This window comes from Trachurus trachurus (assembly GCF_905171665.1).
Source record: "Trachurus trachurus genome assembly, chromosome: 3".
NCBI lineage: Eukaryota > Metazoa > Chordata > Actinopteri > Carangiformes > Carangidae > Trachurus > Trachurus trachurus.
In genome coordinates, this window is record NC_139893.1 from 19547146 (window position 1) to 19574947 (window position 27802).

The 27802-nt window shown below is 42.2% G+C and overlaps 1 protein-coding gene across 1 annotated transcript; it reads right to left on the reverse strand.

The window, feature by feature from the left end:
• Window positions 1-11811: 11811 nt before the first annotated feature.
• irx5a (iroquois homeobox 5a) lies at window positions 11812-15433 on the reverse strand. The gene is made up of 3 exons (XM_083969299.1): window positions 14855-15433; window positions 13503-13908; window positions 11812-12794 (listed from the first exon to the last, which is right to left on the reverse strand). The coding sequence occupies exons 1-3, from the start codon at window positions 15095-15097 to the stop codon at window positions 12085-12087; spliced, it is 1359 nt and encodes a 452-aa protein (XP_083825425.1). The 5' UTR covers window positions 15098-15433; the 3' UTR covers window positions 11812-12084.
• Between the last annotated feature and the right edge of the window lie 12369 nt (window positions 15434-27802).

A 27802-nucleotide genomic window follows, 5' to 3' on the forward strand; every position in this document is an offset into this window, starting at 1 on the left:
ACAGTTGTAATTGGTTGTGTGACCCCTCATCAGCTCCACACCCTGTAGCCTTGTAGGTAAAACTGCTCCAGTCGATGACATAATGTGTGTAAGGTTTTTATATGCGTGTGTCAATACTCGTGTATTTACTAATGACAGTGCGAGCGCAGACTTGTGACCGGCTAATGAAGTCAGTGCATTTGTGAGTCAGTCAGGTCAAGGACTGAAGGAGATATCATAGTCGTCCTCTGCTCGTGTGCCAGCATGGGAAAAGAGTTGAACCATTTTTTAAGTTCATTTCAGGTAACATTGTGTGTGTGTGTGTGTGTGTGTGTGTGTGTGTGTGTGTGTGTGTGTGTGTGTGTGTGTGTGTGTGTGTGTGTGTGTGTGTGTGTGTGTGTGTGTGTGTGTGTGTGTGTGTGTGTGTGTGTGTGTGTGTTCAAACTGTTGAGTCAGGAAAAATCTTCTTTGTTCATTACTGTATGGTTGTTTTCACAACACATTCGGAAAAGCTGATTCCCTTTTGTTCACAAGCCCATCTTAATTCACTACCAACTCAAAATTGTATTTGGCCAGGCTGTGCAATACAGACACTCAAATTCAATGCAACTCTACTTGAAATTCATTGTTTTTGGTCTCAGATGTGTACTGTTTACTTAATCAGGTTGTGTTGGGTATGTTGTCAACCAAAAAAAAGTATTCTTATTGTGTTTCAATAAGCAGCCTTGCAAACCTCTAATCATTCTATGTGGCAAACTTCAGCCATCTAGCACCTGCATGCAGTTACAGGTAGGGGAGGAGATCTTTTTCTGGAGCATTTTTTACTGTATTGCTTAATATAAAGATTCCCCTACACTGTAATTCTTGCACAGAAAAAATGTTAAACATTAAATTTTTTTCTATGCAAGTATTACAGTGTGCGGGAATCTCTATATTCTGCACTTTTGCGGACGTGCCTGTCCCTCTCCTACACAGCTGTCTATCAAATTGATGTGCGAAGTATGTTGTATTTTTGTATTACTGTATTGCTTGAAATCCTTTTCACACCCCGATTGCAAGCAATTAATCGAATGGTTAAAATGTCAGGCACCTGTAGAACAGATAATTATGTAAAAACACCATCCAGTCATTTTGAATGCCCTGAACGAATGAATTGGATCATGATGCGTCTATCAAACTACCATCTGCCCCTCGCTCCCCCCTCTGTGTGTATTCCTCTTCGTGTGCGCTCCAAGTATTCAACAATTTACGATACGGAAAATACGCTTATGCTAGCCTGCTAAATTCAATGAGACAGCATTGAATAAGCATTATGCGTTCCTGTGCTCTGGATGTGTGGCTTCGAAAGGAAGTCTAAAGAAAGAGGCTTCTACTTTTCTCCTACTCTACCTTTAAGCTGAAAAAACAAACAAAAAAAAACATGAAAAGCATTTGCAGTTACTGACAAGGTCTAGCTCCACAAGTATTCACTCCATCCAGAGAGTCTGAGGCATCATTCATTAAAATTCCAGGATTCCCCACAGGCGACAGACAGTGTGATTATAACTTATTGGTGATATATGCAAGTGAACCTGCTGACCGCTGGCTCACTGTGATTCCAAAAGAAGGCCCCCCCCATCCAAAAAAAAACAGAAGTTTTGAACTTGTGGCACAGAAAACGTGGTGCAAAGACGACTTGGTCAAGATTACAAGCTAGAAAAACTACCACACTGCATAATAGGAGGTTTTAACTCTTGCCACTTATCATACTGTATGCAGCACAATACCGTATGCATACTTGTCAGAGAATTGAGACAGCTTGTGAAGCAAAGCGCCCACTTAGAAACTTAATTCTTCACGCCATTTTTCACTCTGTTGATTCCATCTTTTGTTTAATAACCACTTTCCCCTTCCTCCTTTTTATCTGCTTTAGGATGAAACATGCTCATGAAAAATGTATCGCTGTGATCTGCATATGCCGATTCCCCTGATTGGGTTGCCGTCTCTTGTTTTGAGGAAAAGGAGTGAACGCAATATCAAGCAGCGCTGAGTGAATCTCAATTTCTCCTTTTGACAAATGAATTTCATCTCTGCCATGCCAATGGAAGAGGTTATCAGAGCCCGAGTGGCCTATACCTATAGGCTGCCCCATCCACTCCATCAAGCAGGGAGAGGGAGAGAGCGAGGGGTGGGTAATGCATATTTAAAGAACTTTAACTGGTAACATTTAATGTTAAACACAGGAGTGGCAAAGCACCCTGGGCTTCTCACTATACTTGCAAAACTTTATATAGCTTCTAATTTTAACTACAAATTCTGGGGTTATGATATATGGCCAAATTAAATGCATGTTGTTAGAGGGGGAAACTGTGGCATGTGCTATTTTGCACACAGAGCAAACCAACATTGGCGGAAGAGTATGCACACTAGAAAGAGACAGAAAGTGAGCTTTCTCAGAAAACTTATGTCATCAAACTCTTTCATTATCTAATGTTTGCACCCAAGAGATCCACATTGCCTAGAAGATATGGGGTTATAATTGCTTTTATTGGTTTATTGTGTGAGCGAAGGAGCTCTTTGATGTATTTAAGGGACCAACCTAATGAATCATTGAATCCTGAAACAGTCTATCCAGGGAGCTGTTCTCAAAGGGGGCAATGGTGGGGGTAGGGATTCGTATGCATCTGTGTGTGTGTGATGCTTGTTGTGTTGTTGGGGGTAGATTGGGAGGGGGGGGGGGGGGGTTGCAACAATGCGTTCTTTAGTTGCCAGCAATGGTGAACAAGCAAGGACTTAATAAAGCACAGTTGGCTAAAGAGCAGGGGATAGGAAGGCATGGGGTGTAATCAAGTGTAAACATCCCATACAATGTTGAACAGGGAGATTTGTGACCCCGGAGTTATGGGAGCGGCCTGGATGGAGGGGGTGGGCTTATTTAGCAAATATGCAAAAGTGCTTTTGACCTCATAGTGACCGCTTCACAAGCCCAACCACCGCCAACACACACAAACGAGCACACTCCCTCTTCACCCCGCCAGTCGTTAATCATCATTTGTGATGTGAGCGGGCCTTGTTTGAACAGAATAACGGTATATGTGAACACCTCGCTTTCATCTCTCAACACGTTTGTTGATTCCCACGTAGATTGTTTTTGTTGACTCATAAAATGTTGTGGAGGCTTCTAGATGCTTTTTTTTTTTTACTCTTTCTCTTTGAGGCCCATTCACGGGGGGTCTGTAGGGGGCTGTTGTGGCGGTGGTAGTGGAGAGGAGGAGAAGCCACGTGGATCTGGTTACCCCTGGCTTTTCCCACAAAAAATGATCAGAGACTGAAAGTTGAGAGCGCGTGTCCCTCGCAGCAGATTTACTTGCATTTCTAGTTTAACCTTCTGTTAAACTGTCCATTGTGCTCCCACTCTGCCACAGACCCTTCCACTACATTCTCATGCCCATCAGGTCAGTCAGGTTAACAGCCAAAGGGATGTATCGGGGAGGAGGACGACACTATGTCATCTCTGCCCCTCTGTCGCTCTGGAGCCTGCGCAACACATTGGCAGAAAGGGAGAGAAGTATATACCACAACCGTTTGATGAGCAGCAGGGCAATAAATTCATTAATCATCATTATATGCCTCATCAAACTCTTTGCCAGCCTCTCCATGGGAGTTACACAAATTAGCCAGTGAAAAAAGCAGTAATTTTAGAGGAGCTAGGTAAGTGCTTTTTGATTGCTTTCTTGAACAATGCTTCCCCTGACAAGCTAATAAATCAGATCTTTCTATACTTTAAGTGCAGCTACTGTGAAGCCAATCTGAGCTCCCCAAACAAAAAAGGAAGGCTGTGTGGGACAAGGGGTTTTACTACAGCCAAAGCTCTTTCACAGATTTGTTTTGGATTCCTCCTCTTTATTCTGCAACAAAGAGGCCCGGGTACAAAGCTTTTGATAACTGAATGAACTGCTGTTATGTCTCCAGATGCAACCAGGGATTTTCTCATACAGGATCAAAATAACCTCATGTTTGACTTGAGATGAAAAAACCTGAGCCAATAGTGACCATATGGTGCAAAATTCAATTAGCTCTTCTCTTCCACCCCCCCACCGCCCTTTCCTTTTTTTGAAGCTAGTCTGGTTTTAAACATATTAGCTCGGGTGGAATACGTAGACAGACGCATAGCTGCAGCTTGTAGGCTTTAGCCTACACAGAGAATCCTTGCTGGCAGGTGATGCATACCTACTACGGTGATCATATCCTTCCATCCAGATGGCTATTCCATGCAAGACCAACAAATCATCCATCAGACTGGAAATGGCTCCTTTATTGAAAATGAGGTCAAAAGATGATTTGAGCCTGGTTTGTGTCTTGCCATGTTAGCCGGCTCCAGGTATTAGCAGTTCTCAGTTAGTATGTGAGATGGGAGGTCTCATGCGGGAAGGGAGGCAGTTGGGGGGGTTGGTGAGGGGGGTAGTTAGGGGTGGTCTTTATCTGTTTAAAGCCCCTCTCTGATGAGATTACCTATTGGAGTTGGCTGTAAACCACCCTGTTAATCAGGGTGCAGCAGCCAACACACTCCCACTGGCATGCAGCCACAGCTTGATTTTTTTTTTTTTTTTTGGGATGGATAATGGTGATGATAAAAAAAAGAAACAAATATAATTCATCTTTAATTATCTCCTAATATCTGGGCCATTTGGGTGTCTAATGTAATGTAAACAAGCACCTACATCAACGAAATAGACATATTTTTCCTTTATGTTCAGATTCCTCTAATATATCTGTTGAATGACGAAACCTAACTACCTGCATGTACCAAAACTGGAGCTGCCAGTGTGGTGCGTCTCGATTGGACAGTTTATGAGTTGCATCACTCGCAGGCACTTTACTAAATTGGCACTGAGACACTGTCACACATGGGGCCCATGCAGCTTCCTTCCCCTCATTGTGTGGGAGTGAAGGCGAGGCTGGAGCAGAGAGTTTTGAATGAGTCCAGCAGTGGCAGCGTCTCCTCGCCCCTCCTCATTAACGTTCGCTTCACACACCGCTGAACTGAGGCTCAAAATAAACTTGGGGAGGGGGATAAAAAAAAAGAAAAAGGCAGTGCCCCGTTTATCTCCATCTTGGGAACTGATCCAATTAAGTAAGTGCCCATTTGCATCCATCAAACTACACCAAACTGGGAGGAAAAGTGGAAAGCATGGAGCAAAACAAAAAGGGCCGGCAGTGAGAGAAGGTCCATTTGTTGTGCAAGGTGGTTTGGAGAGGGTAAAGTGTCCCAGGTGAGCGGTGGATAATGGTAATGTTACAGGCAGTGTGTGTGTGTGTGTGTGTGTGTGTGTGTGTGTGTGTGAGCGCTCATGTTGGAGCAAGTGTGTGAGCACAGGCATTATAGCGGTCATTAGGACAGATATCTGTGTGGTAATGTGGAGCAGATGTTGAGAAGAAAGGGATCATTTAAAAAGGGCAAATGTAAATAAACAGTCGGGCAGCTTCCCCTCCTCCCTCTTGGACCCTGTGAAGTCACTGAAAGAAAACAGTTCATCAATTTTCTTCACAACCATTAAATATTAGAGGCCCACATTGTACATAGATTAATGTTTCCTCACAAACCACATTTGCTGTAGTATGACCATAAACACATTTACAAGTCACATGAACACAGACGGTGACCCTGCTTGAAGGCCCAGTAGGACGGGATCCATATTTGAGTCGGCATGTGTGATTGAAAACTCCTCAACAGGATGCTGCGTTGTGTGAGGTAGCAGGGTTGTGTCACAAAGTACAGGCATTAGTCAGTGTTTCAGAAGTAGGCGTGCTGAACTTGCTCACCTTGTGACCAGGGTGAGGGAGGAGCCGGGCGAGGATACAGGCTGGAGCTGTGCACAAGTCGCAGGAGGAAGAACCTACCTACCGGTGTCTCCACCTCCGAACTGGATGCACACACTTACTGCTCTGTGGCTGTGCATACCTGAGGGGCTTTGGCGTGGAATAGTAGTCCCTCCTGCATGTGTGTCTGTGTGTATGTGTGCACATCACCTCCTCCAGGGCAGGGCAGAAACCCCCAGTGTGAGCGCCAGTAAGCCCTTACATGGCCACTGAACACAGACCTTTTGCAGTCACAGGGTCAGAAGCTCACGCCATACTGCTGTCAGAGCAGATTGGTCAATGAGCAGCCCTTTTCAAGGAGTCAAGGTGCTTTCAGAAAAGGGCCGTGTGTGTTTGCATCTGTGTGTTTGTGTGTGTGTTGCGTTGTTTAGACATTAAAATTAAAAATCAGTTTGCATAGTTGAAACATTTTGGAGAATCCAGGCTGTTAATTATCCAGCGTTAGATTTAAAATCATCACCTTAAACAAAATCAGTTCTATTATATTATTTATTTCAAGCAATGCACACATAATAATAACCCATCTGTACCTAAATAGACTTATTATTATTTGCCACTGAAACTGAATCCGTCAGTTCTCCTCAGCAGCCCCTGCATGGCCTCCTAGGACTTCATAGTTCATCACTCTCCCTTAATGTTTTTTTTCCCTCTTCTTCATAGAAATGTTTTATTTATGTTGGGGGGAGGTCACTTAAAACATCTCACAGCTGAAAATTACACGTGTAATCTCTCCCAGAGGAGCTCTATGGAGAAATAGAAAAACAGTCCGTGAAGTGCAAAAAAATAGTGGTAAATCACTCTCTGCCACCTTATCTGGGCTGCTTTACAGTCTGCTCAAGACCGTTTTATAACTCCACTTAACATGAACGTTGGAGGTGTCAAAGGCTTGACACTCACTCTTTCTTTTTTCTCTTTCTTTTTTTTACCCAGAGTTCCAGGACTGGGTGGATATCCACACATTTTACAAGTCAATTGTTTGATTGGAAATGGAATAAAACGAGAAAAAAAATGAATTGGTTTTACTAGTAGTTTTACCCAGAACACAGCGCAGATCTCGTCGACTGCGGTCTCAAGTCTCATGTCTCGCCAGAAGACTGAAGCTGAGGCATTGTGTCCTTAATTAGCCTTCTCATTTAGCAAATGATGATGATTAAATAGCCGTGAGCAGTAACTGAACTCCTCACTGAGCCTCACTGAAGGAGAGTCACTCACTTCTTTACGGTTTTACACTTAATGAAAAAAAAAACAAGAACAGAGTGAAGTGTGTGTGAGAGTGTGGCACATTATGCAGGGGCTGGAGAAAAAATAAATAAATCAGAGCAAAATCAAAGGATCGAGCAAAACAATAATTATACAGCATATGATTCAAGCTATAGGATTTATAGGGGAATGTGTGCCTGCCTGCCACAGACACACAGCTGGTCCCTGTAAAACACTACAGTGTTTTTTTGTGTTTGCTTTTGAAGTTGAAGGCTATTTTTGAAGAGGAAACGTGAAAATCCAGGGAAAACAAGTATCTCGACAGCCGAGTTCGTTCCAGTCACAGATACGAACGACCTCCTTTTCTGAAAAAGCCGCCCTCCTTTTATTTCAGACCTCTCTCTCTCTCTCCCTCTCCCTCCCTCTCTCTTTTTTTTTTATCGCATTTGGCAACACTTGTGTTGCTGCTCATGCCCCCTGCGAATAAGCTGCGCAGGTCAAGTACAGCGGGTGTCTATTTACACATTTGAGCTGAATTTGACCCCAACTATGTGTTGTATCGTGTAGACGGGGGGACGTTTTTATCAGTGGGCTGTTTATACGATGTACCGTCTGCTCCGCTGAGTAATCGCTCGCTGATATTGGTGAGTGTGTGTATCAACAGGTTTTGGTTTCACCTTGTGGTCTGACATACAGTAGCATTTGAGAGGCGTTCACTGTCCCGATGGCAGGTGTCTAATCTGTTTGGTCCACAGCTCCACATTTCCTCACAAGTCCTGCCCCTGCAGCACATCTCCAAAAGTGCTCATATTTCTGGCTTGTGTTTTGCATGTGCGAACGTTTTGGATGAAGTCAAATCAAAGGTAGTGGTTTATTCTATAATTAAACAGTATTTAATATAAACAATGAAATATCCCAGTGCCTTAGTTTAGCCTGTGGATTTTGAATATTTATACAGTCCCCAACAGAAGCTAAACTCCCTTAAGAGGAGAAAGGGGCTTTTAGGTGGGTTAATCTGACACCATTAGTAACAGCAGCCTTTGTTGTCTAAATATCCACTGCACTTCCACAGTGGACAACCAAACTGAGTGATAGGTGAGTTCTGGATTATGTGGCTTTACCTGTGATCAACCTGCACACCGGGCTGCACAGCTGATTACAATAAGAAAAGGGATTATACGGGGCCACAGATGCCAGACTTCACTTCACTTCATTAAATCCTGTGGTTCCCAAAAGTCTCGGAAACAAACAAGAAACCACGGTTTACTCTTGTTATTCATTAGTCTTATATTAGCACTATTTTCAGTCACCACTGAAAGTCTCCCTCGTGATGCAAACACACCGAAGTACGCGCATAAATGTCGGATCTACTTTTAGAGTAAATCTGCATAAATAAAGCGTGATCAACTACAGAGTGGCCCAAGGACAGTCTGTCGCCGTTTTTTTTTTTCTTTCCCCACTTTGAATGAAAAAGAATTTGGCAGTTCTGCCGTCAGTCTCTGCGTTTTTATTATCATATTTAAGGACCAGGATAATATTGTTATGATTTGGAAAGGCCAATTCGGAGCAGTGCCAACATATTTTAGTTTTCTTTATTTACACAGTAATTCGATTTTAGAAATGTGGACAAAGTAGGGTACATTTCATATTTTTAGGCCTGAGCATGATATTTAGTTAATTCAATAAATTGTACTGAAGCAGTAGTCGCGGCCTTGCGATTTAATGTTGTGGCCTTCAGTTTTTTTTGGGGGAAAAAAAAAAGTTTAATTGATATGACGAAATTAAGGAGAAACTTTTTCTCTCTCTCCAAACATCCCGGAATCAGTCTGCACAGTAACAAAGTCGGAGTGAAGGGTACAGACCTTATCCTCCTCTTTTCTCTTCTGCTTCTCCTCCTGTCGGATTATTTCCCCCATTTTCACACGTGGGAACGGTTTCACCCCTACTTAGTATTCTCACACTGTAGCAATCCCAACAATGAGCCGACACGCCATTCAAGTGGAGGGGAAGCCTGGGACCGAGTTGTATAAAGTTGCAGAGAGGATCTCCCCTGTAGGCTATCGTTCTCTGATGAAGGGTTGCAAATTCTCTCGCTCCGCTTCCTCAAGTAATCTGGGGTTAATGGACTGGCTTTCATCAGGCTCAGAAATAGAACAAGTATAATCAACGATCAAATATAAATATATATTTTTTAATTAGAGATGATTCTTTCTATGTGTATAAATGTACTGTAACCCGATTGTGAACACGATGAGTTGAAATAAAGTGAAATCAAACCGCCCCCCAATTTCCTGTACTGTAAATGAAAATGTATAAACTTGAAATATTTCGACCTATAACATTTTTTCCAAAAGATAGTAACAATAATAATTTTGATGATTATAATAATAATAATTATAATAATAGCCTAATGAATCGGATATATAATCAATTACAGTGCAAAGGATTAATGCAGACTCGACAGGATCATCAAAGACCTCTTGTGTTTTCTCTCCCACTGGGTGTGATGTGATCAACAACAGTGGGGGGAGACAAAGCTGAATGGTGAATGTCAGCATCATTAGAGGGGGAAAAAAAAACACTAAAATAATCTCCTTCGTAAAACAACACTGTATAAAAAATGGTATGGTATTTAAAGATACTTCAGCAGTGGGACAGTTTTTTGTTGTAATCACGCCTGCCCCCTGGTCCAAGTCTCCATTTAGATGATCATCCTCTCCAAAGTGTCCCGTCTATTTTTATATTGAGAAAGTTAATTGGAAGAACAGCATCATGCGGTGCTGTGCTTGACTTGCAGCGCTGTAACCCCACATCCTCCACCACACACAAACACACGCACACACACTCACACGCACGCACGCACACGCGCACACACACAAACTAACATGACAAACCTATTGACACATAAACGTCACAGTATTTACCTACCCTCACACAGATGATTTGCACCCCAGAAATGGTGTGTTGTCCCTGTGAGACACGACTTCTTGGATCAATTGTGGGAAAACAACGCAATTTCTAATAAAACTCTAATAGGCTACTCTCTAAGGGGGCATTGCATCGAACAGTTCAGTCCCACGGGGATCAGCAAAGAAAAACATAATTATGCTATTTAGCCGGCTGATGTGTCGCAATCACTGTTCCAGCACACTCTGTCAGATTAAAATAGAGGGCCCGAATAGAGGACATTAAGGCTGAGGGAATTTTATAAACCCCAGGGGAGATTTCAAACTGGAGAAGGGGAAAGTAAACTATAGAGATTAATGGCAGCCATAAACAAGAGCATGCTGTCCCACTTCAGTGGAGGTCACAATAACAGCACCAATAATAATAATAATAATAATAATAATAATAATAATAATAATAATAATAATAATAATAGTGATGATGATTATACTAAGAATTTTGTATAAAATTCAGTTTACAGTTAATATTTGTTAATACTTCATAGTGTGTGTGTGTGTGTGTGTGTGTGTGTGTGTGTGTATAGACTATATATGTATAAAACAAAGATTTCATAAAGAACATTGAGGCCTGATACCAAGGCTTAGTGGCCTACAATTGTTGGAATACGGAGCAAGCTTTCAAATGCTGATGAGGTAATAATAATAATAACAATAATAATAATAATAATAATAATAATAATAATAATAATAATAATAATAATAATAATAATAATGTGTTATTTTTGATAAGTAAATAAATAAAACATGAATAAACCATAGGGAAAAAAATCTTTCATTTCTTATCTGCAGTGTGTCAGTGGGAAACAGCCTTATGTTTTTTTGTTCTGCATGTCGGTCAAATATGTAATTCATGCCTTTTTTTTGTATCCACTCGTGAAAGTTGCTATAATCCTCATAATAACTGTGATCATTGTGTGTGCCCCATTGGCTCCACTTCTTTTTAACCAGGCCATTTGATCAGGGATGGGTTTCCGTGACGGATTAACAAAGAGTCCCCCTGAAATTAGGAGCAAGTGTGACACCTACCTGCAGAAGTTGGAAGAGTTAGAGGACAGTGCCTTGCTACCGGCTTCAGTGTGTCTATCTATCCGTGCAGTGTGCATCACAGCTTTCTCCCTTTTGTCCAAACAGCTATGTTTCATATCTAACGCGCCATTAAAGAGACTCTCCATTAATGATATATAATAGGGCAGTATGTTCTAAATGCATGGTCGCGTCCCTCTTAACAGCTTTGCCACGCCTTGGAAAATAGTAATGAGGTCTAAATTTGGCATAAAATCGAGCTCATTACCGGAGTTCACCACCTGATTGCTCTGCATAAAACACGATAGGTAATTGGGTTAAATGACTGTGCCTCGGTGTTGTTATTATATCAATATCTACTTTTAGGATCGTGCTCAAGTAAAAGAAAAAAAAGAGGCCCTGGGTGAATTTAAAAGATCAATATGAACTGGTGATAAGCCATAGAACAAATATGTAGGCTACGTTCGTGTTGTTTCAAGCATTTTAAGAAAAAAATACTCTGCATATTTGCACCAACAACAACAACAACAACAAAAACCCCGAAACTGAGCCCATTAGTAGATATCCCATCATCCTTAAGCTAAATGTAGGCCTTTTCCTTCCACGGTGTCTCCTCTCACTACCACAATATTTTGAAATGATAATTGCCATTGAAACATCTGTCACGGTGCAAAATTGTATTAATATTTCGTATAGAGCACATGTCCTTCAGACACACATCAGGTCATTCCAACTGCTCCCCCAAATAATCGCTGCACAAGTATGTATTTTTTTTTCCATAATTTACTTCAAAGATAGTGTGTTGTCCATTTTAAATACAAAAATGCTACATTAAATATACATGTTAGTCTTTAATACAAATAGACTCAGGCGGCTGCAGCGATTAAGACCATTCTTGTTACATTTTAGGTTTAACCATTCAGAAACTAAAAATTTGAGGATAAGCATTTACTCAGAAAATAACTGTTCTTAGAATTTGCTTCATCATTCTTTTTTTCTTTTTTATGCAACCACAAAAAATAAATAAAAGTCCGCGGTGAGTGGAAAATATCAGGTATTAAATGTTTGACATACCTTTCTTTAGTTCATAAGGGGAGTCTTTACAAAGATCTACCTGCGTTTGGCCTCTGACTTTCTGGCTCTCCCTTACCAAAGCCTCTGCTCTATTTAACACAGTCTGGTTTAATCCATTGAAATGTGCCGTGGAGCCCGTGGTTACCGAGCCGTGGTTACTGTGAAGGTGTCCAAAGCTGCCACCATAGTTCGTGTAGCCGGGGTAGAAAGGGGAGGTGTAGTACAGAGGCCTGGATAGGACCGTGCTGTTGGGGAGCGGGCACTGAGGGGAGGACCGTGATGGAGACGCGTTGGTGCCCATTACTGCGCTATGACCCAAACCGGGACAAGCCTGTGGCGCCTCGCCGCTGCCCTTACACCTGTCTGATGACGTGGCGATCTCCGCAAGGGACCAGAGTTTGGGTTTGGGGGCCGAAGGGGGCGAGTGGATAACAGAGGTCACGTTGCTGGTCACCGTACCCGGTGCATGGCTCAAATCTGACGGCTTGTCTTGTTGCGCAACGGTCTGGTTCCCCCGGGGCACCGCCGAGGGAGACGAAGTGGTTGGTTTTGAGGAATCCGGCAGCAAGTCTGTAGTCCGCTCCTCCTGGTCTTTTAACTCCGAGTCGCTCAGAAGAGGATCCGTGTCTTTGCCATGGCTCTCCTCTTTAAATCTGTCACAGTCTATGTCCCCTGGGTTCAGGAGTTTATGATCTAAAGCACAAATAAAGATCAGAATTACTGCCAAATAAGCCCAACATTAAAACGCTGCTAACATATGGTTTAGGTAATCGTGAGGCAAGTGAAAAGCAAATGCAAAATTAAATCGGATCTATAAAAATAATTGGGCTGCTTATGCAGGTTTTCCTGAAAAACAGTTATTGTGTATGCCATAAATTGACCTCATAAAGATGTGTGCCAGCCTGAAAAGGTGAATGAACTCCTTTCCACAATTATGAAAGAGTATAAACAGTGTTGCACATGCACGAACAACGTGCTACAAATTAAAGGCTGATCATATATCATGCTGACTGTTTTCATTTAAAATATATTTTCGGTATATCATGTAATTTTAAATCCTTAGTATGATAATAAGAATTAAAAAATGGTTAAAAACGAGAATATAATTATCATACAATGGCAGTGATTTTTAACCAAATACCGGCGCAGCAGAGCAGCTGTATCCTTATTATGCAGTTAAAGATAAATTGACTGCTAAACACTCTGCGTCACCAGCAATTTCAGCCCCTGAGAAGTCAAACGAGGGGAGTTCAAGGTGATTATTATTTAAAGCAATTGTCCCATTATAAATAATATACCACCATTAACCAGCAATCAATTTTGCACCCTGAGTGGAAACGACTGCGATGAAAAATTGATGATTTTTTTTCTCCCTTTTCTTCCCCCCCCTGCACCACCGACCTGCTTCTGTGTCTGTGGAGTCTCCCTTGTCTGTGGGCTTGTTTGGCTCGTCGTCGTCATTTTTCTCCAAATCAATATTCTCGTCCTCCTCCTCGTCCTCGCTCCGGTTCCGGGGGGTCCAGGTCATCTTGTTCTCCTTCTTTAGCCTCCTCCTGGCGTTGGCGAACCAGGTGGACACCTGGGTGAGGGTCATTTTGGTGATGATGGCCAGCATGATCTTCTCGCCCTTGGTGGGGTAGGGGTTTTTGCGGTGCTCACTGAGCCAGGCCTTCAGGGTGGCAGTGGCGTCCCGGGTTGCGTTTTTACGGTATGCTGGGTCACCGTAAGGGTAGGTGCCCAAAGGTGCTGCATAAGGGTGGTATCCTATTGAACCTGCCATACCCGTAGTGTGGTCATAGGGAGAACCCTGAAAAAAAAATGATAATAAAAAAAATGTAAACGTGTGTTTAAGTTCAGCCACATTCACTTTTTTCTAAACTGCTTCGCAATAGTTAAAAAGCAAACGAACAGGAACACACACATACGTGCACACGCATAGACACATGCGTGCGCACATACACACACGCACACATACACAGAAACACACAAACACACGTACACACGAATACGATGGCTTTAATCCAGTAGCTCAAGTTTGGGATAATTGTTTGTGGAGTTTGTCTGAACTTGACTGGAATATAGTTTTGTGTTCCTGTGTATTTTTATTTGTATTAACAAGATGTCAGCCTAAATTTGCAATTATTCTCGCTATTAAAATAGTATAATTTGCAGTTATGCTTATGTGTTGACATTATGCATGACGGGCCTATAACATTCTGTTTCTTTTCCTATTCTAATGGGATCAGCCTTTGTGGTATAACTATAGGCCTGCACAACCAGTTTGGATAAATGACTTGTGTTGCTATGAGATCAGTCACTGAGAATACAACAGCCAAAAAAAAAAACTGTCTATTTTTTCCAAAAGTTTTAACGTTTAAGTTTCACAAGACGCACAACTAAAGGAAAGAAAAGAATCAGATACAGTGACCTAAATTGTATTCAGACCGCGCGTTGTACTCAGTTGAGAGCGTAGAAGCTCCGGCAAGGCATTGGCTACTCTTTGGAATAAAAAACTACAGTTTACTTAGGGACCACATAATAACACAGTACTCAGTAAAATTAGTTGTGTTTGCTCAACAACACGATTTCTGGACCTGCCATTCTGTCATTGTATATCCATGCGCTCATCAGTGACGCACATTTCTTCCTAATCGCTGGTCTCCTCACACACAGCGGACACTCAAGTCTTTTAGAGCAAGCTAACGTCCTCGTTTTTTTTTATTACTATGAATAATCACCTTTAGTTTACTCACCACGTACGAGGTGAATGTGGCAGCTGCCGCCGCGTCTGCACTGTATGGTAAGTGGGAGTTGTAGCCTGGCGAGGCGCTGGTGAACGCAGTAGATCCGGCATAGGGCGCAAAAGCAGATCCCGAAGAGGATCTTCCAAGTTCCTCCGTTCTGGGTCCGGATATAACGCTGGTGCTGTACGCAGGGCATGAATACAGGGCTAAAGAAGCGGACGGCTGGTACAAGTAGCCCTGAGGATACGCCATGCTGGAGCCCGGAGAGTATAAGCCACTTAACTTGCGCACTTTCCCCCCTTTATTTTCTCATGCGCTGCTGTCGGGGCGCATAGAGCCGTGTGTCTGCAGACCCGCTGTCTGTCCCCCCTTCTAAATGACAATGGTGAGGACAAAAAAAGTCAAAGTGACTAAATAAAAAAAAACCAAAAACGGTTTAGATACTGATTTGATTATTTTGGTCGCTGCCAGCCAGTCAGCCACTGCTCGTCGGATGTTTTGCCTCGTTTTGTTTTTCTGTTGCTCCCTTATCTGAGTTGCATGGTCGCTCTCATGCCCGTGCAGAAGTTTTTTTTTTTTACCCGTCGGACGGGGGCTTTGCTTGGGAAAATGTCCTGCCAAGATGCTAAGTTGGAAATTGAGGATCCTGACGCCTACTACGCTGCACACTATGCTCCTCCTCTCGGGGTGTAGTCACCGAAGGAAAAGGCAAGCTTATGTTGGGTAACCACAGCCCTGCCCAAACCCATGCTCTCTCGCTCTCTCTCTCTTTCCCTCCCTCTCTCCCTCCCGTGCTCCCTCTCTCTCTGTTCCTTCCTCACCCCATCCCTTCTCTCGCGTTAACTAACAATCATTCCCATTCTCTATTTCTCTATTTTTTCCCTCTTTAACAAGGCTCGTTGCAGTAAGTCTCAAGTGCGTCTGGCAGCCCCCCCCCCTCCCCACCCCCCTTTTGGATGGCGACATCATGCGAGTCTGTCAACTCCCAACTTTCTTCTTTTTTTCCTCCAAATACGAAGCCGTCACTTTCACACTTGATCAATAACAAATCGGCTGTTGTGTGCCAGGATATGGGCTTGCAAGATACCGGCAGGAATTAAAAAGGCGCTCCAGTGCTGTGCTCTCTTTTTTGTTATTCTTCCTTTGTGCGTAAAAAAAAAAGTCGTCATTTTAAATATGTGCGTTATATCAACAGACTGGCGCTCCGTGATCTCCGTGTTAAATTCCGCAGTGGGAGTTTCAGATGGATTACTGCTATTGTGCATTGCCGACTTTCTAACGCCAGACTCAGATTGCATTGGTAAGATATATGACAGCTGAAAAGTGCAAGTAAGATGGCGCAAATCGGCGCTCGACCGAACGGCTCTATCGGAACAGTTATTGAATGCCAACAAACTTTTTCCTCGCTGACATTTGGGTGTTGTGGTTTGTAGAAGTAGCTATGTTTAGTCTGCGCCGCCACTTGTGTTTGAACGATTTACTGTGGCGACGGTTAAATAGTTTTTGTAATAGATCCTGGAATAAACCAGTCAGACACACACACTCAGAAAGTCATAAACCCTCAAGCCAGGGCAGATTAGTGCCAACTACACCAAATCCGCCTGGACCAGTGGATGTAATCTCATTTGATCACAGCAGATATATTTCTTTGCTGAAATATTGGATAGGCTGTTTAATATGTCACTCTTACCTTTTTATATTTAATGGGCATTGGACAACTGCCAAATGTCGATTTTTTAAATGATCCATAAAATAGAAATATTAAAATAATTATTATTAAATAAATTATTATTATTTGTATGTTTATTGTTTTTAGGTGGTATTATTAGACATATAGTAGTAGTAGTCTAGAATTTCTAATAAACACATAAGACATTAAAAAATAACTATCAATTTCATGGGTTGTGGATGACTAAAGTAGCGCCAAGAAATAGTGCTGGGCTATATTAATTATTTTTAACAGTGTTTCTAATAGGCTGTCTAAGAGCTGCTTTCATTCTGGTGATTGACTTTCCAGTTCAAGTCTCAGATAAGCCGAAAGGGATCGCTGTAGGCGCTGCTAAAGAGTGTGTGCACACACTCACGTGTTTTTTTTTTTTTTTTTTTTTTTTACGCTCTGAAAACCTCTAGAGAGCAAAGAATGATGACGCTGGTACAGTGTGAGCCGACGCAGACTTAAACACACACACATAGACGCACACAGAGGGAGAAAGAGAGAGAGAGAGGAAAGAAGGGAAACAGAAAGAAGAATGGATACACAAAGCGACCCTACAGTAGAGCCTAATCAGATGACAGTGATACTATGAGACCTAGTTTCACAGCCTTTAGACAGTCAACTAATTACGGCAACTTTTTTTTTTCCCCACAACAGCAGCTACAACAGTGACAGTAGCTGGTAGAGACAGTTATCATCCTTACTGGAGTTACGTTATGAAAAAAAAGGCAAAATACAGCCTCATTAGCAGACACAGGTACATTCTTCTCACAGTGACAATATCGTCCGTCATCCCGTGATGTAAAAAGAAAACTTCCACATTGTAGAATACGTGCCGCAGGGAGCTGTTGCAAAGTGCCATGCAGAATTAATGCCATTACGCATTGCATTTATCTTGTGCTTAAAAAGATGCGAGTGAAGTTTAGAGACGAGAAGAGAGCCTCGGATGAAGAGGTCTGTGTCATGTGTCCTCCTTAATGCGTTTCTGTTGAGAGTTGCTCTGTGAAGTAGGAGGAGGACCCATAATTTGAGATCACGGAGCCTATAATAGGAGTAGGTTATGGCAAGTGCTACCACCTCTCTGCACTGCACTGGTAGAAGAGGTGTAGGTGAGTATAGTTTTGCTCATTTGCGGGTTTTTTTTATTATTATTTCAAGGTGGAAAACTGAATGTGTGTTTTTTTGTGCGTAGAAGTGGCTTGTCTTCATGCAGTACGCGGATCCGAAATCTAAATCTTGATGTGTGGTGTTTTGACAGCTTCTAACTTTGTCGTTTCCTCATCGTTATCGCTTCTTTTTTTCTTTTTCTTTTTCTTCCTCCCTGAGAGGACGACCTCGGTTTTGACGCATGAAAACGGCTTTACGTGGCAAAGAAGAAGTGAATGAAAGATGGTGAATGCCTCTTAAAAATGCCTCAGGGAGCAAGTGTAATCTAAATTGGATATAGAGGCTATTATTACACAACACTATGCGTTGTGGCGGACTAATTGCGTGGCTGGGTGAGTTAAACAGTTAATGTCGTGGCGGACAGGTTTCCGGAGCGCACAAGGTCAGCTGTTCTGCTCTCAAGCCTTTAGTGGTATACAGAAAAATGCTTGAAGTGTTCATGGGATTTTTTAACCATTCTAAATCTGTGTCCTAAACCGATTAGTTGACACCAATTTTTCTTTGATGTATTAGCTGAGGGCTTTTGCCACTTGGAAGCCAATTGAAATTCAAAACAGTTTCGCTCCAAATGCTTTGGGGAGATTTGCTGCAAATAATGGATGTAATTTATTTTTGACCTTGCATTTTTTTTGAAGAGGGGGGTTATTAAATGATTAAACATATGTGCCTTATGCTACTTGACTAAACAACTGGCATCATATACAGCCATGATTAGCCATTATCATTAACATAAATGTTATTACAGCAGTCATTTTACCCGTTTTATTTATGTATTTTTTAAATGTGATAGCCATGACATCAGCTGTTACTACACTGCTTGTGTTTTTACAGTGCTAATGTTACTGGTATAAAGTTTTTGTTTTATTATACAAATGTATTAAAAATAATAACTGAGTGTTTGTTGTCCATGTTTTGACTTTGTCCAGATCCATACTGAGGAAGCCTTCTTATTGTATGTCACCAAGCAGTCTGTGAAATGAACCACTCAACCCTTCCAACACACGGGCATGCACACACACACTTGCAGATTAAACTAAATTGATGATGACCTGATGGTAAATATCACAAACAGTACTCGCATGATACACAATTCAGATTTGTTGATTTTATTTAACTTTAAAAATCTTACAAGTTTACCTGAAGCACAATGGACCAATTTGGCTTTCAGGAGAGATAATCCATTTTCTGATATCTTTTCTGTTCTTGCGATCTCTTTTTCTTTTATTGACTTGAATGAAGATGTATGGAGAGAGAGAGAGAGAGTGTGTGTGTGTGTGTTCAGTTTACTCTTGATGGGGCCCCGTCCAATCCCCCTCCTTGCCTACTCCCCAAGATCCCCGCAAGGCTGAATGGCAGGGCTCTGGATTGGCTAAGTGATGAAATGATGACCCTATTATGAGAAGCGATTCCAAAATGAGAGGTATCACAGACAAAGATTGCACCCTTCTCTCACTGCCACGCCGTCCTCCCGCACCACACTGCCAGCTGTGCAGATTATGATTGATTCGCCTAAGATGGATCACAGGAAGCACCCATTGATTTTTCAGTGTTTTATCAAAAATATTTATTTACAGTTGTATCCATAGAGCACATCCAGACTCACCCCATACCCTTCGTTCCAAATGGGGGATGGTATAAAAGGGATAATTCTCCCTGCTCCATGACAAGACAAATGACCTGTAATATTATTTCAGAAATGAGTCAATAGGCTCAGTGACTAAACGAATATTGATTGGATATAATGAAGCCTGAGTGTGAATATGAGCTCTTTCAGGGGCTCTGCTGCAGACTACACTGTCAGCATTTATACAGTAATACCAGACCTCTCCATCTGACTGTCTTATACACAATACAGATCTGCTACTACAGCTGGGACAAAATAAACCTCATGTTAGTGAATATCACAGATGGTGAATCCACATACTTAACATTCCCTTATTCCTCTCACTGGTGTGTACCTGTATATTCTGATTCATGATCTGAGGGCTTCCGTGCCTGAACGTAGTCTAACCAGACCCACGGCTAAATAGCGTGTTTGTTTTGAAGGTGCTATAGGTGCCATATGGTAATCATCTAAATCCCATACGACTTAAAAGCTCTGGAGGTATGTAGGTGGCACTCGTGCAATGCCCTCATGAAGGTAAAGTGATACAACGTACAAATCAAATGACTACCAGAATGCTAAAACCACAGTGTGGGAGCAGTGCCCTAGATATTTGCTCCGACTTAATCCAATTGAAATAGTATGAGTGAGTTGCAGGGGCTCCCAGGTCTGTTGCTTGCTTATGTATGTGATGCATAATAGAAGTTGACGAGGTTGGTGATAGATCACAGCCCAGGTAATGTAAACACATTAATCCCTTAGGGTTCATGTGCATGTTCTTTCTCTTTTTCACTTTCTCTTCCTCTTTCCCCTTCTATCAGTCTATCTCTCTCTCTCTCTGTCTCTCTGAGCCCCCCCTCCTCGCTCTATGTTCATCATCTTCGCTAAATGCGTTAGTGGAGCACAAACCAGAAGCAGCCTTAATCTGTCAACATGCCCTTTAATTGGAGGGAGAAAACAACACGTGCTTCTGGTTGTGCCATTCCTAAGTGCACATGCCAAAGAAACACAGAGTTCATGGAAGAAGTGATCCCGGGAGAGCAGGGCATAATTAAAAGTATCTTTTAATAGGCTTGTAATGCTGAGCCTGACTCTTGTTGCCTTAAGTAGAGGGCGAACTCTGTGGCTGGAGACGGACATGCGAGGGGCTTCTGCTGAGGGAGCCTGTAAACGATACGTTGCCTCGCCGTCATCAGACATGCAGTCTCTGCCTCAGTCCCCACACTTGGGACAGCAACCACATTTCACCCCTTTGCCGCGGACACCCCAGCTCACCCATTCACATGTTCTTTTGTTCTCCAAATGAGGGATTCTCCTCCACAACATCACCTCTCCTCCTTTCCTCTCTGGCCACTTTGGCAAGTCGTGTTCTACCTCCTACTCGCAGCACCAGTGGGGAGTGCGAAATGGGACTAAGGGGTTGATTTGGGGCCTGCTACACTGTAATCAAATGAGACTGCTTAGGGGAGAGGAGGAGGAGGTGGAGTATTATGTTCTGTCGTGCATTCCACTGCAGCATTGTTGCTTTTTTGTTTTTGTCAGGGCAGACTTTGATGCTGTATCCCCTTACCTTTGTAGTCCCGGCAGCCATGTTTCATAAACACAGAATGGGAAACATCCTCAGCATTAGAAATTTAGATTGCCGCTTTCCTCCTGCCACTCTGCATTCCGCACGTGCCCAGTCGCATTCTCCATCTCCCAGTGCTGCGGTATTAAGTTTCTTCTCCCATACCTCTGATACATTTAAACATTTTACAATCAGCCCTTTTTATTCGGTGTGTCATGTATAATCTGTGGCAACAACAATGCCAACATGGCTCTATGTTCCTTCCTCTCTGGGCACTGAAGTATTCCGCTGCCACTGTTTTGTTTCGGGACAATTGCACATGCAAAATGCTTACATGCCTGAAATTGAGAAGGTGCCAGGTGTTCAGTTTAGACCTTGTCTTTACGATTAAGAATATTATGTTAATATCAAGCTAAGCATTCTATAGTGTACTCCTTGCTTTGTATTATCACACAGGGAATAGTCAGTGCTCAATTGTCTTTGTAGTTAACTAAAAACCTCACTGGAATACATGTAATATTATTCTGAATCTATCTTAATAACTCATTAAAACCCAAAGTGTTCAGCTCTGCTTCCTGTATTTTATTGTCTTACTGCAGTCTTCTCAATATACTCTATTCTCCGTGGACTAATTTCATATGTAATTGAATATTTAAATGTCAAACATTGATGAGAATCGTGACACAATAATAACATTACATCCAGAAAAGGGCATTTTTATTAGACAATGGTACAGTTCTGAATTCAGAAATCTTCTTGCTGTGCTGAGCCCCAGGTCTTCTTCCTCCTCCTTTTCCTGCTCCTCCTCCTCTTCTTCTTCTTCGAGAGTATCCGTTTTGTCCAACATCTGACACACTGCCCTGGGTGATTGAGCCAGACGTGGAAAGCCAAAGCGGAGATGCTCTCCTTAATGCCTGACACCTGGTGCAGATTTGGAGGGGATTGCACTACAGGTACTGTCTTACCTCTTTCCCAATCCCAGAAAGTCCCTGAGGTATTTCCTTTTCTGTTCACGGCTGTGTTTGTTTCTACTCTGCTTTGCCACCCAACTCTCCAGTCTCTGTGAAAGCTGGCCCCTGTGTTGGGATTAGTGTGAGAAGGTGTGTACTCATCATTCCTTTGATACACACTATTCTCATTTGGTCAGGTATTTTTTAGGCCCCAAAAGATATCAATAGGATTAAAATCAAGTGATTCTCAGGTTTTCTAAGCAACAGAGTTAATAAAGAACTTAATATCAACTGCCAGCGCTTTTTTTTTTTTTTTTACTGAAAAAAGTCTATTGTGCACAGTTATTATCTGTTTATAACACCATAACATAATGATTAACTAAGCCACATAATTAGATGTTTCCATTCAACAGAGATAGGAATTCATTTTACTGGAAATGATATTGATATCAAAACATTTTCACTGCTAACATTATTCATTTCCTAATACTTCATGTCATCTACCTTGTATGCGTATGTTCCTGTTGTCTATGCCCCCCCCCCCCCTTCGCCACACCCTCTGTCGGGGCGTTCTTTACAACTGGACACGCTACTCTGGGATGTTGCCGCTCACCTTACAGCTTGCAGGCACATCTGCAGGCTGTGTTGGGACAGCATGGCCAGCCAGAGTAAACTAAACAGAGCAGAAGACATCAAAGGCTGGCACTATCAGCCGCGCCACCTGAGCATGTTGATTGCAGTGCACCACAATGTCACCTGACTCAGGAGTAGAGAGGATTTTTGTTGTGCCAGGAGGAGCTTTTAAATGCTAAATACACTTTTTTTTAGTCAAGATATACAGTATAAATTATATACATTGAAAGCATATAATCATTCTAATAAATATAAATATTTTTTTCATTAGGTTTTTAAAAAATATGTATAAAGAGTTTTAGATTGTAATAGAAAAAAATATGAAATATATACCACAATAATGTAATGATCTTTCCTGGATGTTGGAGTGAAATATATTTTTAACATCAGTGGAAACATGCAAGTGCACAGTTGGTGAGCCTCATAGGTGCACTGTTTATGTTGATACATGCAACTCTCTTCCTGATGCAAATGCAATCTAAACATTAGGCAAAGGGAAGGCAAGCGTAGCCCATAAAGGCTGTGAGCTCCAAACACTTTGAACAGACAACTATCACTAATCACTCCCAGAGCAGTGCGGCGTGTAATTACTCTGCCAAACGTTTGCCTTTCACAGCTTAGCACTGGGAGCCCTGACCCTGCGCTTCCCTGTCTTTCCTCACCACTCTGCATGTGGAAGGGGAGGACACCCCCCACCACCATCCCTTTCTCCCCTCCTACTTCCCCTTCTCTTTACCAAGGGGGTAGGCAAGCTGAGCTCCCTCTCAATATTTAGAGAAAGAGTGAAGGAGGAAGGAGAGAGAGAGGGAGAAAGACAGGGAGGGAGAAGACTGAGGTTGGTGCTTCCGGCTTTGTGGGAGCCCATTTAAACAGGCTTTGAAACCCTAGCCATCCGGAGATCAGAAATAGCCTTATTGACTGCATGGGCCCAGAAGTGACTGAGCACACTGGGTTCTTAGAGTTCACCCTTCCTCGCCACTTGTAACAGGAGGGGGGCATCACATGCAAGGGGACATCTACAAAGACTCTGGACATTAATTTTACATCAGGAGAAAAATAATATTGTTCTGGCTATTTTTAGTGTCACAAGGTTGTGCCATTGTATCATTTCTTTGTGTTTTTTTTCCCCCTACAGAGTGCAGGACGTCTAATTCTCCTCACTCTCCTCTCCCTCAGTCCTATTTACTGATACTAGTGATCTGGCTGTCAGTCTGCCGTGTGATCTGTCCTCTGTCTGGGTGAATGCTGATAAGATGACACAATGCAAATATGAAGTGTGAGGGAGCTGCCTTGGCAAGCAGGTAGGATGTGCAGGCACCGGGATCCTGTAATGACTATTAGCTGGATTTCACAGCCTGCTTCTGATCCCTCACAGTGACAGGGGCCTTTTATAAGAAGATGGGTGTGCCACTATCCCTCCTAATAAGTCAAGTCAAGTCAATTTATTTATAATAACTCTAACACATGCACCCAAAGGCACCCACACAATAGAGTGTAATATATGAGATTCTGTATTATATGAAGTTTGATACTATATACCATTTAAGTGCAGTTTTTCCTTCAAATTTGCCCATATTTTTTTATCACAAAAATGTGATTAGATTTCCTCCTATTATTTCTCTTTCTTTTTTTTTTTCCACTGATTAAGTTCTGAATAAATGGAAGCAGGGGTGTTTTATATTTTAAGCTGGCCCACTGGCACAATGGAAACACAGAACTTTAAAGCAGAAACGATCATTTCAGCATATTATAGATGCATAATGTAGCCTTATCTTAATTTTACTACTAGTCATCTTCACCATATTGTCATGCACTTTTACCACTGTTGTACAAGTTCATTTAGACTTGCAGTAGCTTAAAGAGCTCTCTTGGTTGCTGCGTGATCTTGTAAAGGCTTTTCAGAGAGCCCCATTTTTATCACTGATGTAGTAATTTCACTTCATCAGTCAGTTGTGACTAAAAATACATCAGGGATTAGCTTCATGGCCAGACTATCTCACACAGCTTTGATAACATAATGGGGGCTGGTTGCTCATGGTTACAGTCATCTGATATGTAGGTTCATAACACTCCAAACTACACTTACAATACTACAGGGTTTTGGGGAAAAAAAAAACGATAGAGTGTGATCTTTTTAAACTCTCATGAAAATAATGTGTCTTCCCCTTTAATTCCTTTGTAGGAGCATTTTGCGAAGATGAAAACAGTGCCCACTCCCCCCACCCCTTCCCCCTTTCCTTTTCTATTCTACACAAATTAGCTATGGTCCTGGAGGGCAAAATGACAAGAGGTTACTGGAAGACTATGTGTTTAATTAATTGAAAAATGCTTAAATTGCTTTTACAGTTGTTATGTGGAGTGAAAAAAGGGAATCCGTGTTGCCAGTACTCAACCATAATTAGCACCCATGGGAATTAAATATTTAGCATTAGCTGTGTTGCAGTACTTAGGACACAAATTTCTATTTTAACTATGAAAGCGAGCCTGTCTTAAGTGCATGAGTCTGTGTGGACAGCTGTGCAAAGGGGAACAGCACAGGATATTTCAGCGAGACACCCCAGTGGCATTCCGGGTCCTTCCACATCACATGTGTAAGAGATATGGCAGTTGTATTCCCAGAGGTTAGGCATTACTCAGAGTATTTAGTTTTCTAATTAGGCTGAGGGCCTTCGTCCATGCCTGCCACCACCATGGGAGCCAATGAGAATTTCCTCTCTTATGTGTCAACTCTCTCTCTCTGAGACATGCAGAGAAAAAGAGAAATGGAGGGAGGGAGAGGAAGAGAAAGCATGTGTGAAAATGAGAGAGAGATACACACATGGTTGAGGGAGAAATAAAAGACCTGGGGAAAAGCCTTTGTTTATTCCAACTTTAATTACACATTGCCTTTAATGACTCCACTGGTGTGTTTGAGGCTAGAGAGAGAGAGGCTGTGGAGCCTTAATGATCTGTAGCAGTGGATGTCAGCTGAGCCGTTGGAGACTTAAAGCCCATTTTTAACAGTCCCTTTTGGTTTGGGCCTAGAGGCAAAAGCGCAAATGGGGTTCATGCTAAGCCACACTAGACTAGACTCTGGGACTACTTCAGCGTCTGGTCAGCCTGTTTCACAGAGGGGCCGGGCCATTTGGAGGCATCAGCAACTGACCGCAGCAACTGTTGGACATGTCAGTGTGCATTAGGTTACCCACTAATGAGAAGTAATACGGGTTATCCCAACTTCATCGGACTTTGATCTTTGCACATAGTGGGATTTTGACACAGAGTTGGAGAAGGTAGATTTGTGGACAGGGTCACTGTGGCCAAACGTGGCTTCTGTCAAAATACAATATCCCATAACGTGGCTGCTGCAAACAGGATTTATCTTTCCAAACTTAGATCACGCTCTCGGAAAGATACATTAATATAGCAAAGTCAAAACAGATGACTTTACTGGATTAAATCACTGAGTCATGTTCAATTAACACAGCAGGAACATGTAGCCCCCTGAAAAGCTGTGTTATTTGTTTTGACACACGGTTCTCTAAATATTAACCACCTCAGCTTCAGCGCAGAATGTTAAAACCCCTTGTTCTGTAAAACAAATTCTGCGGATTATTCAAAGCTCTGAGAATTAGGATGGAAAAATCCATGCGTAAAATTACCGTCCATTCAACTTAAGGCAATATTTTCCTCTAGAGGCAAATATGTTAATTGGGCTTCCTAAAGTAGCTCAATCCTCAGGTTATTTAATTTCCCCAAAAGCCTTAGCTGTGCTGAATTCGGAGGAAATATACGTGTAAAACTCTTCACACCAGCAATATGGCCATCAAGGGAAAAATAGTAGCATCAGGGAGAAATGGAAACAAGAATTATGGTGAAGCTTAGAAAAAAGAAATCTGCGGTCCAATGGAAGCTTTTATGTAAGATTATACTTTAAACAAAAAAATGAAAAAAGTTATTTTAATCTTTCATGATGTGGTGCATTCATTTCTCAAGAATGTTAATTTAGGAGCAGGCCACTAAATCACGTGAGATCGTGCTGAACGGAGTCATGAATAAAACTGAACCGAGCTAGATCTGCTGAAGACTCATCATCTTCATGTGTCATGTCATCTAATTGCTTCTGTGTGTTTTTCCCAGAGACTGTGTGCAATTCGGTCGCTGCCCCTTACTGTTCCAGCAGCCTGGTCAAAAAGACATGCTGGCAGGGTCCCAGGGTGGATGCATCGCCCACGCACACTGCCCTCGCCAGCTCCCAGAAGTCTTTGTGGTGAACCACTGACCGTGCTGCTCCCAATTTTCCTCCAGCCCAGCAAATAATGTGTCAGAAAAAGATTATTGATAGCCCATAAAAGAAGAGCCAGAAAAGTTGTTGCCTCTCTGGTCCAACTTTAAAGAACAATACAAGTGCTAAACCATCAGTTTGAACGCTGCACTGCCCTTGAAAGAGCGCAGCATTTTTGTTCCCCCTCTCATTGTTGTTGTGTAGTTTGAATAAAACGAGTTACAACTGGAACATGAAGAGATAACAATAACTGTTTGTTTAAAATGCTGCTTCATTTTCCTTTACATTTGAAAATCTTGTAGTAGAGGTTGGCAACCTTGTGCTGTGTTTTTCAAAAGAAAAAAAAAGAAAGAAATTTCTCACAGGGAACATTTAAATTTCCTCCCTGCTCCGTTGAGTCATTCACAGTTTCGCCCAGTTTACCAGACGTTGGCAAAAGCTGTTGCTCATCTGGCCTAAATGTGGCCTGAGTGGGTGATTCTCAGACACATGAGGGAAGCTATATTTACAGAATTAACGACACACTCCATCCGCCACACAACAGCTGCCTGCTACACTTAGCTGATTGAGACCGAAGGCCCACTCCCCATTTGCAGAGCACTGTGATTGAACAGTTGGGGCAGGTTTATGTGTGTTTTGCTCTCCTGATGCTCGAAATCAACACTGACACTGCTGTGCAAAAGCAACCGCTTGTTCGGGCTGATTGACTGCATAGCAACTGCTTATGAGAAGTCCTTTTTTTTCTCTCTCTCTCTCTTCAGTGTTTCACTTTTCATGTTGATCGGCCATCTTATCCCCATGCTCGCTTACTAGGAGGCAGTGTTAGATGTATTGCTGAGATGCAGCGAGCTTCGCCTCAGCGGTGATGCTCTTAAATGATAGGAGTGAATGATTTAAGTCATTGGGTATACACAACTCTGTGTTTTGCTGTAAAATCTGTGTTTATGTTCACTGCAGGCATAATTCACAGTGTGAGTTAAAGGGCTCCGGGCTACGACTGGCAAGATATTTCTACCCATTGTGAGAACAAGAACAAAAAAATAAATAAATAAAGGTGAA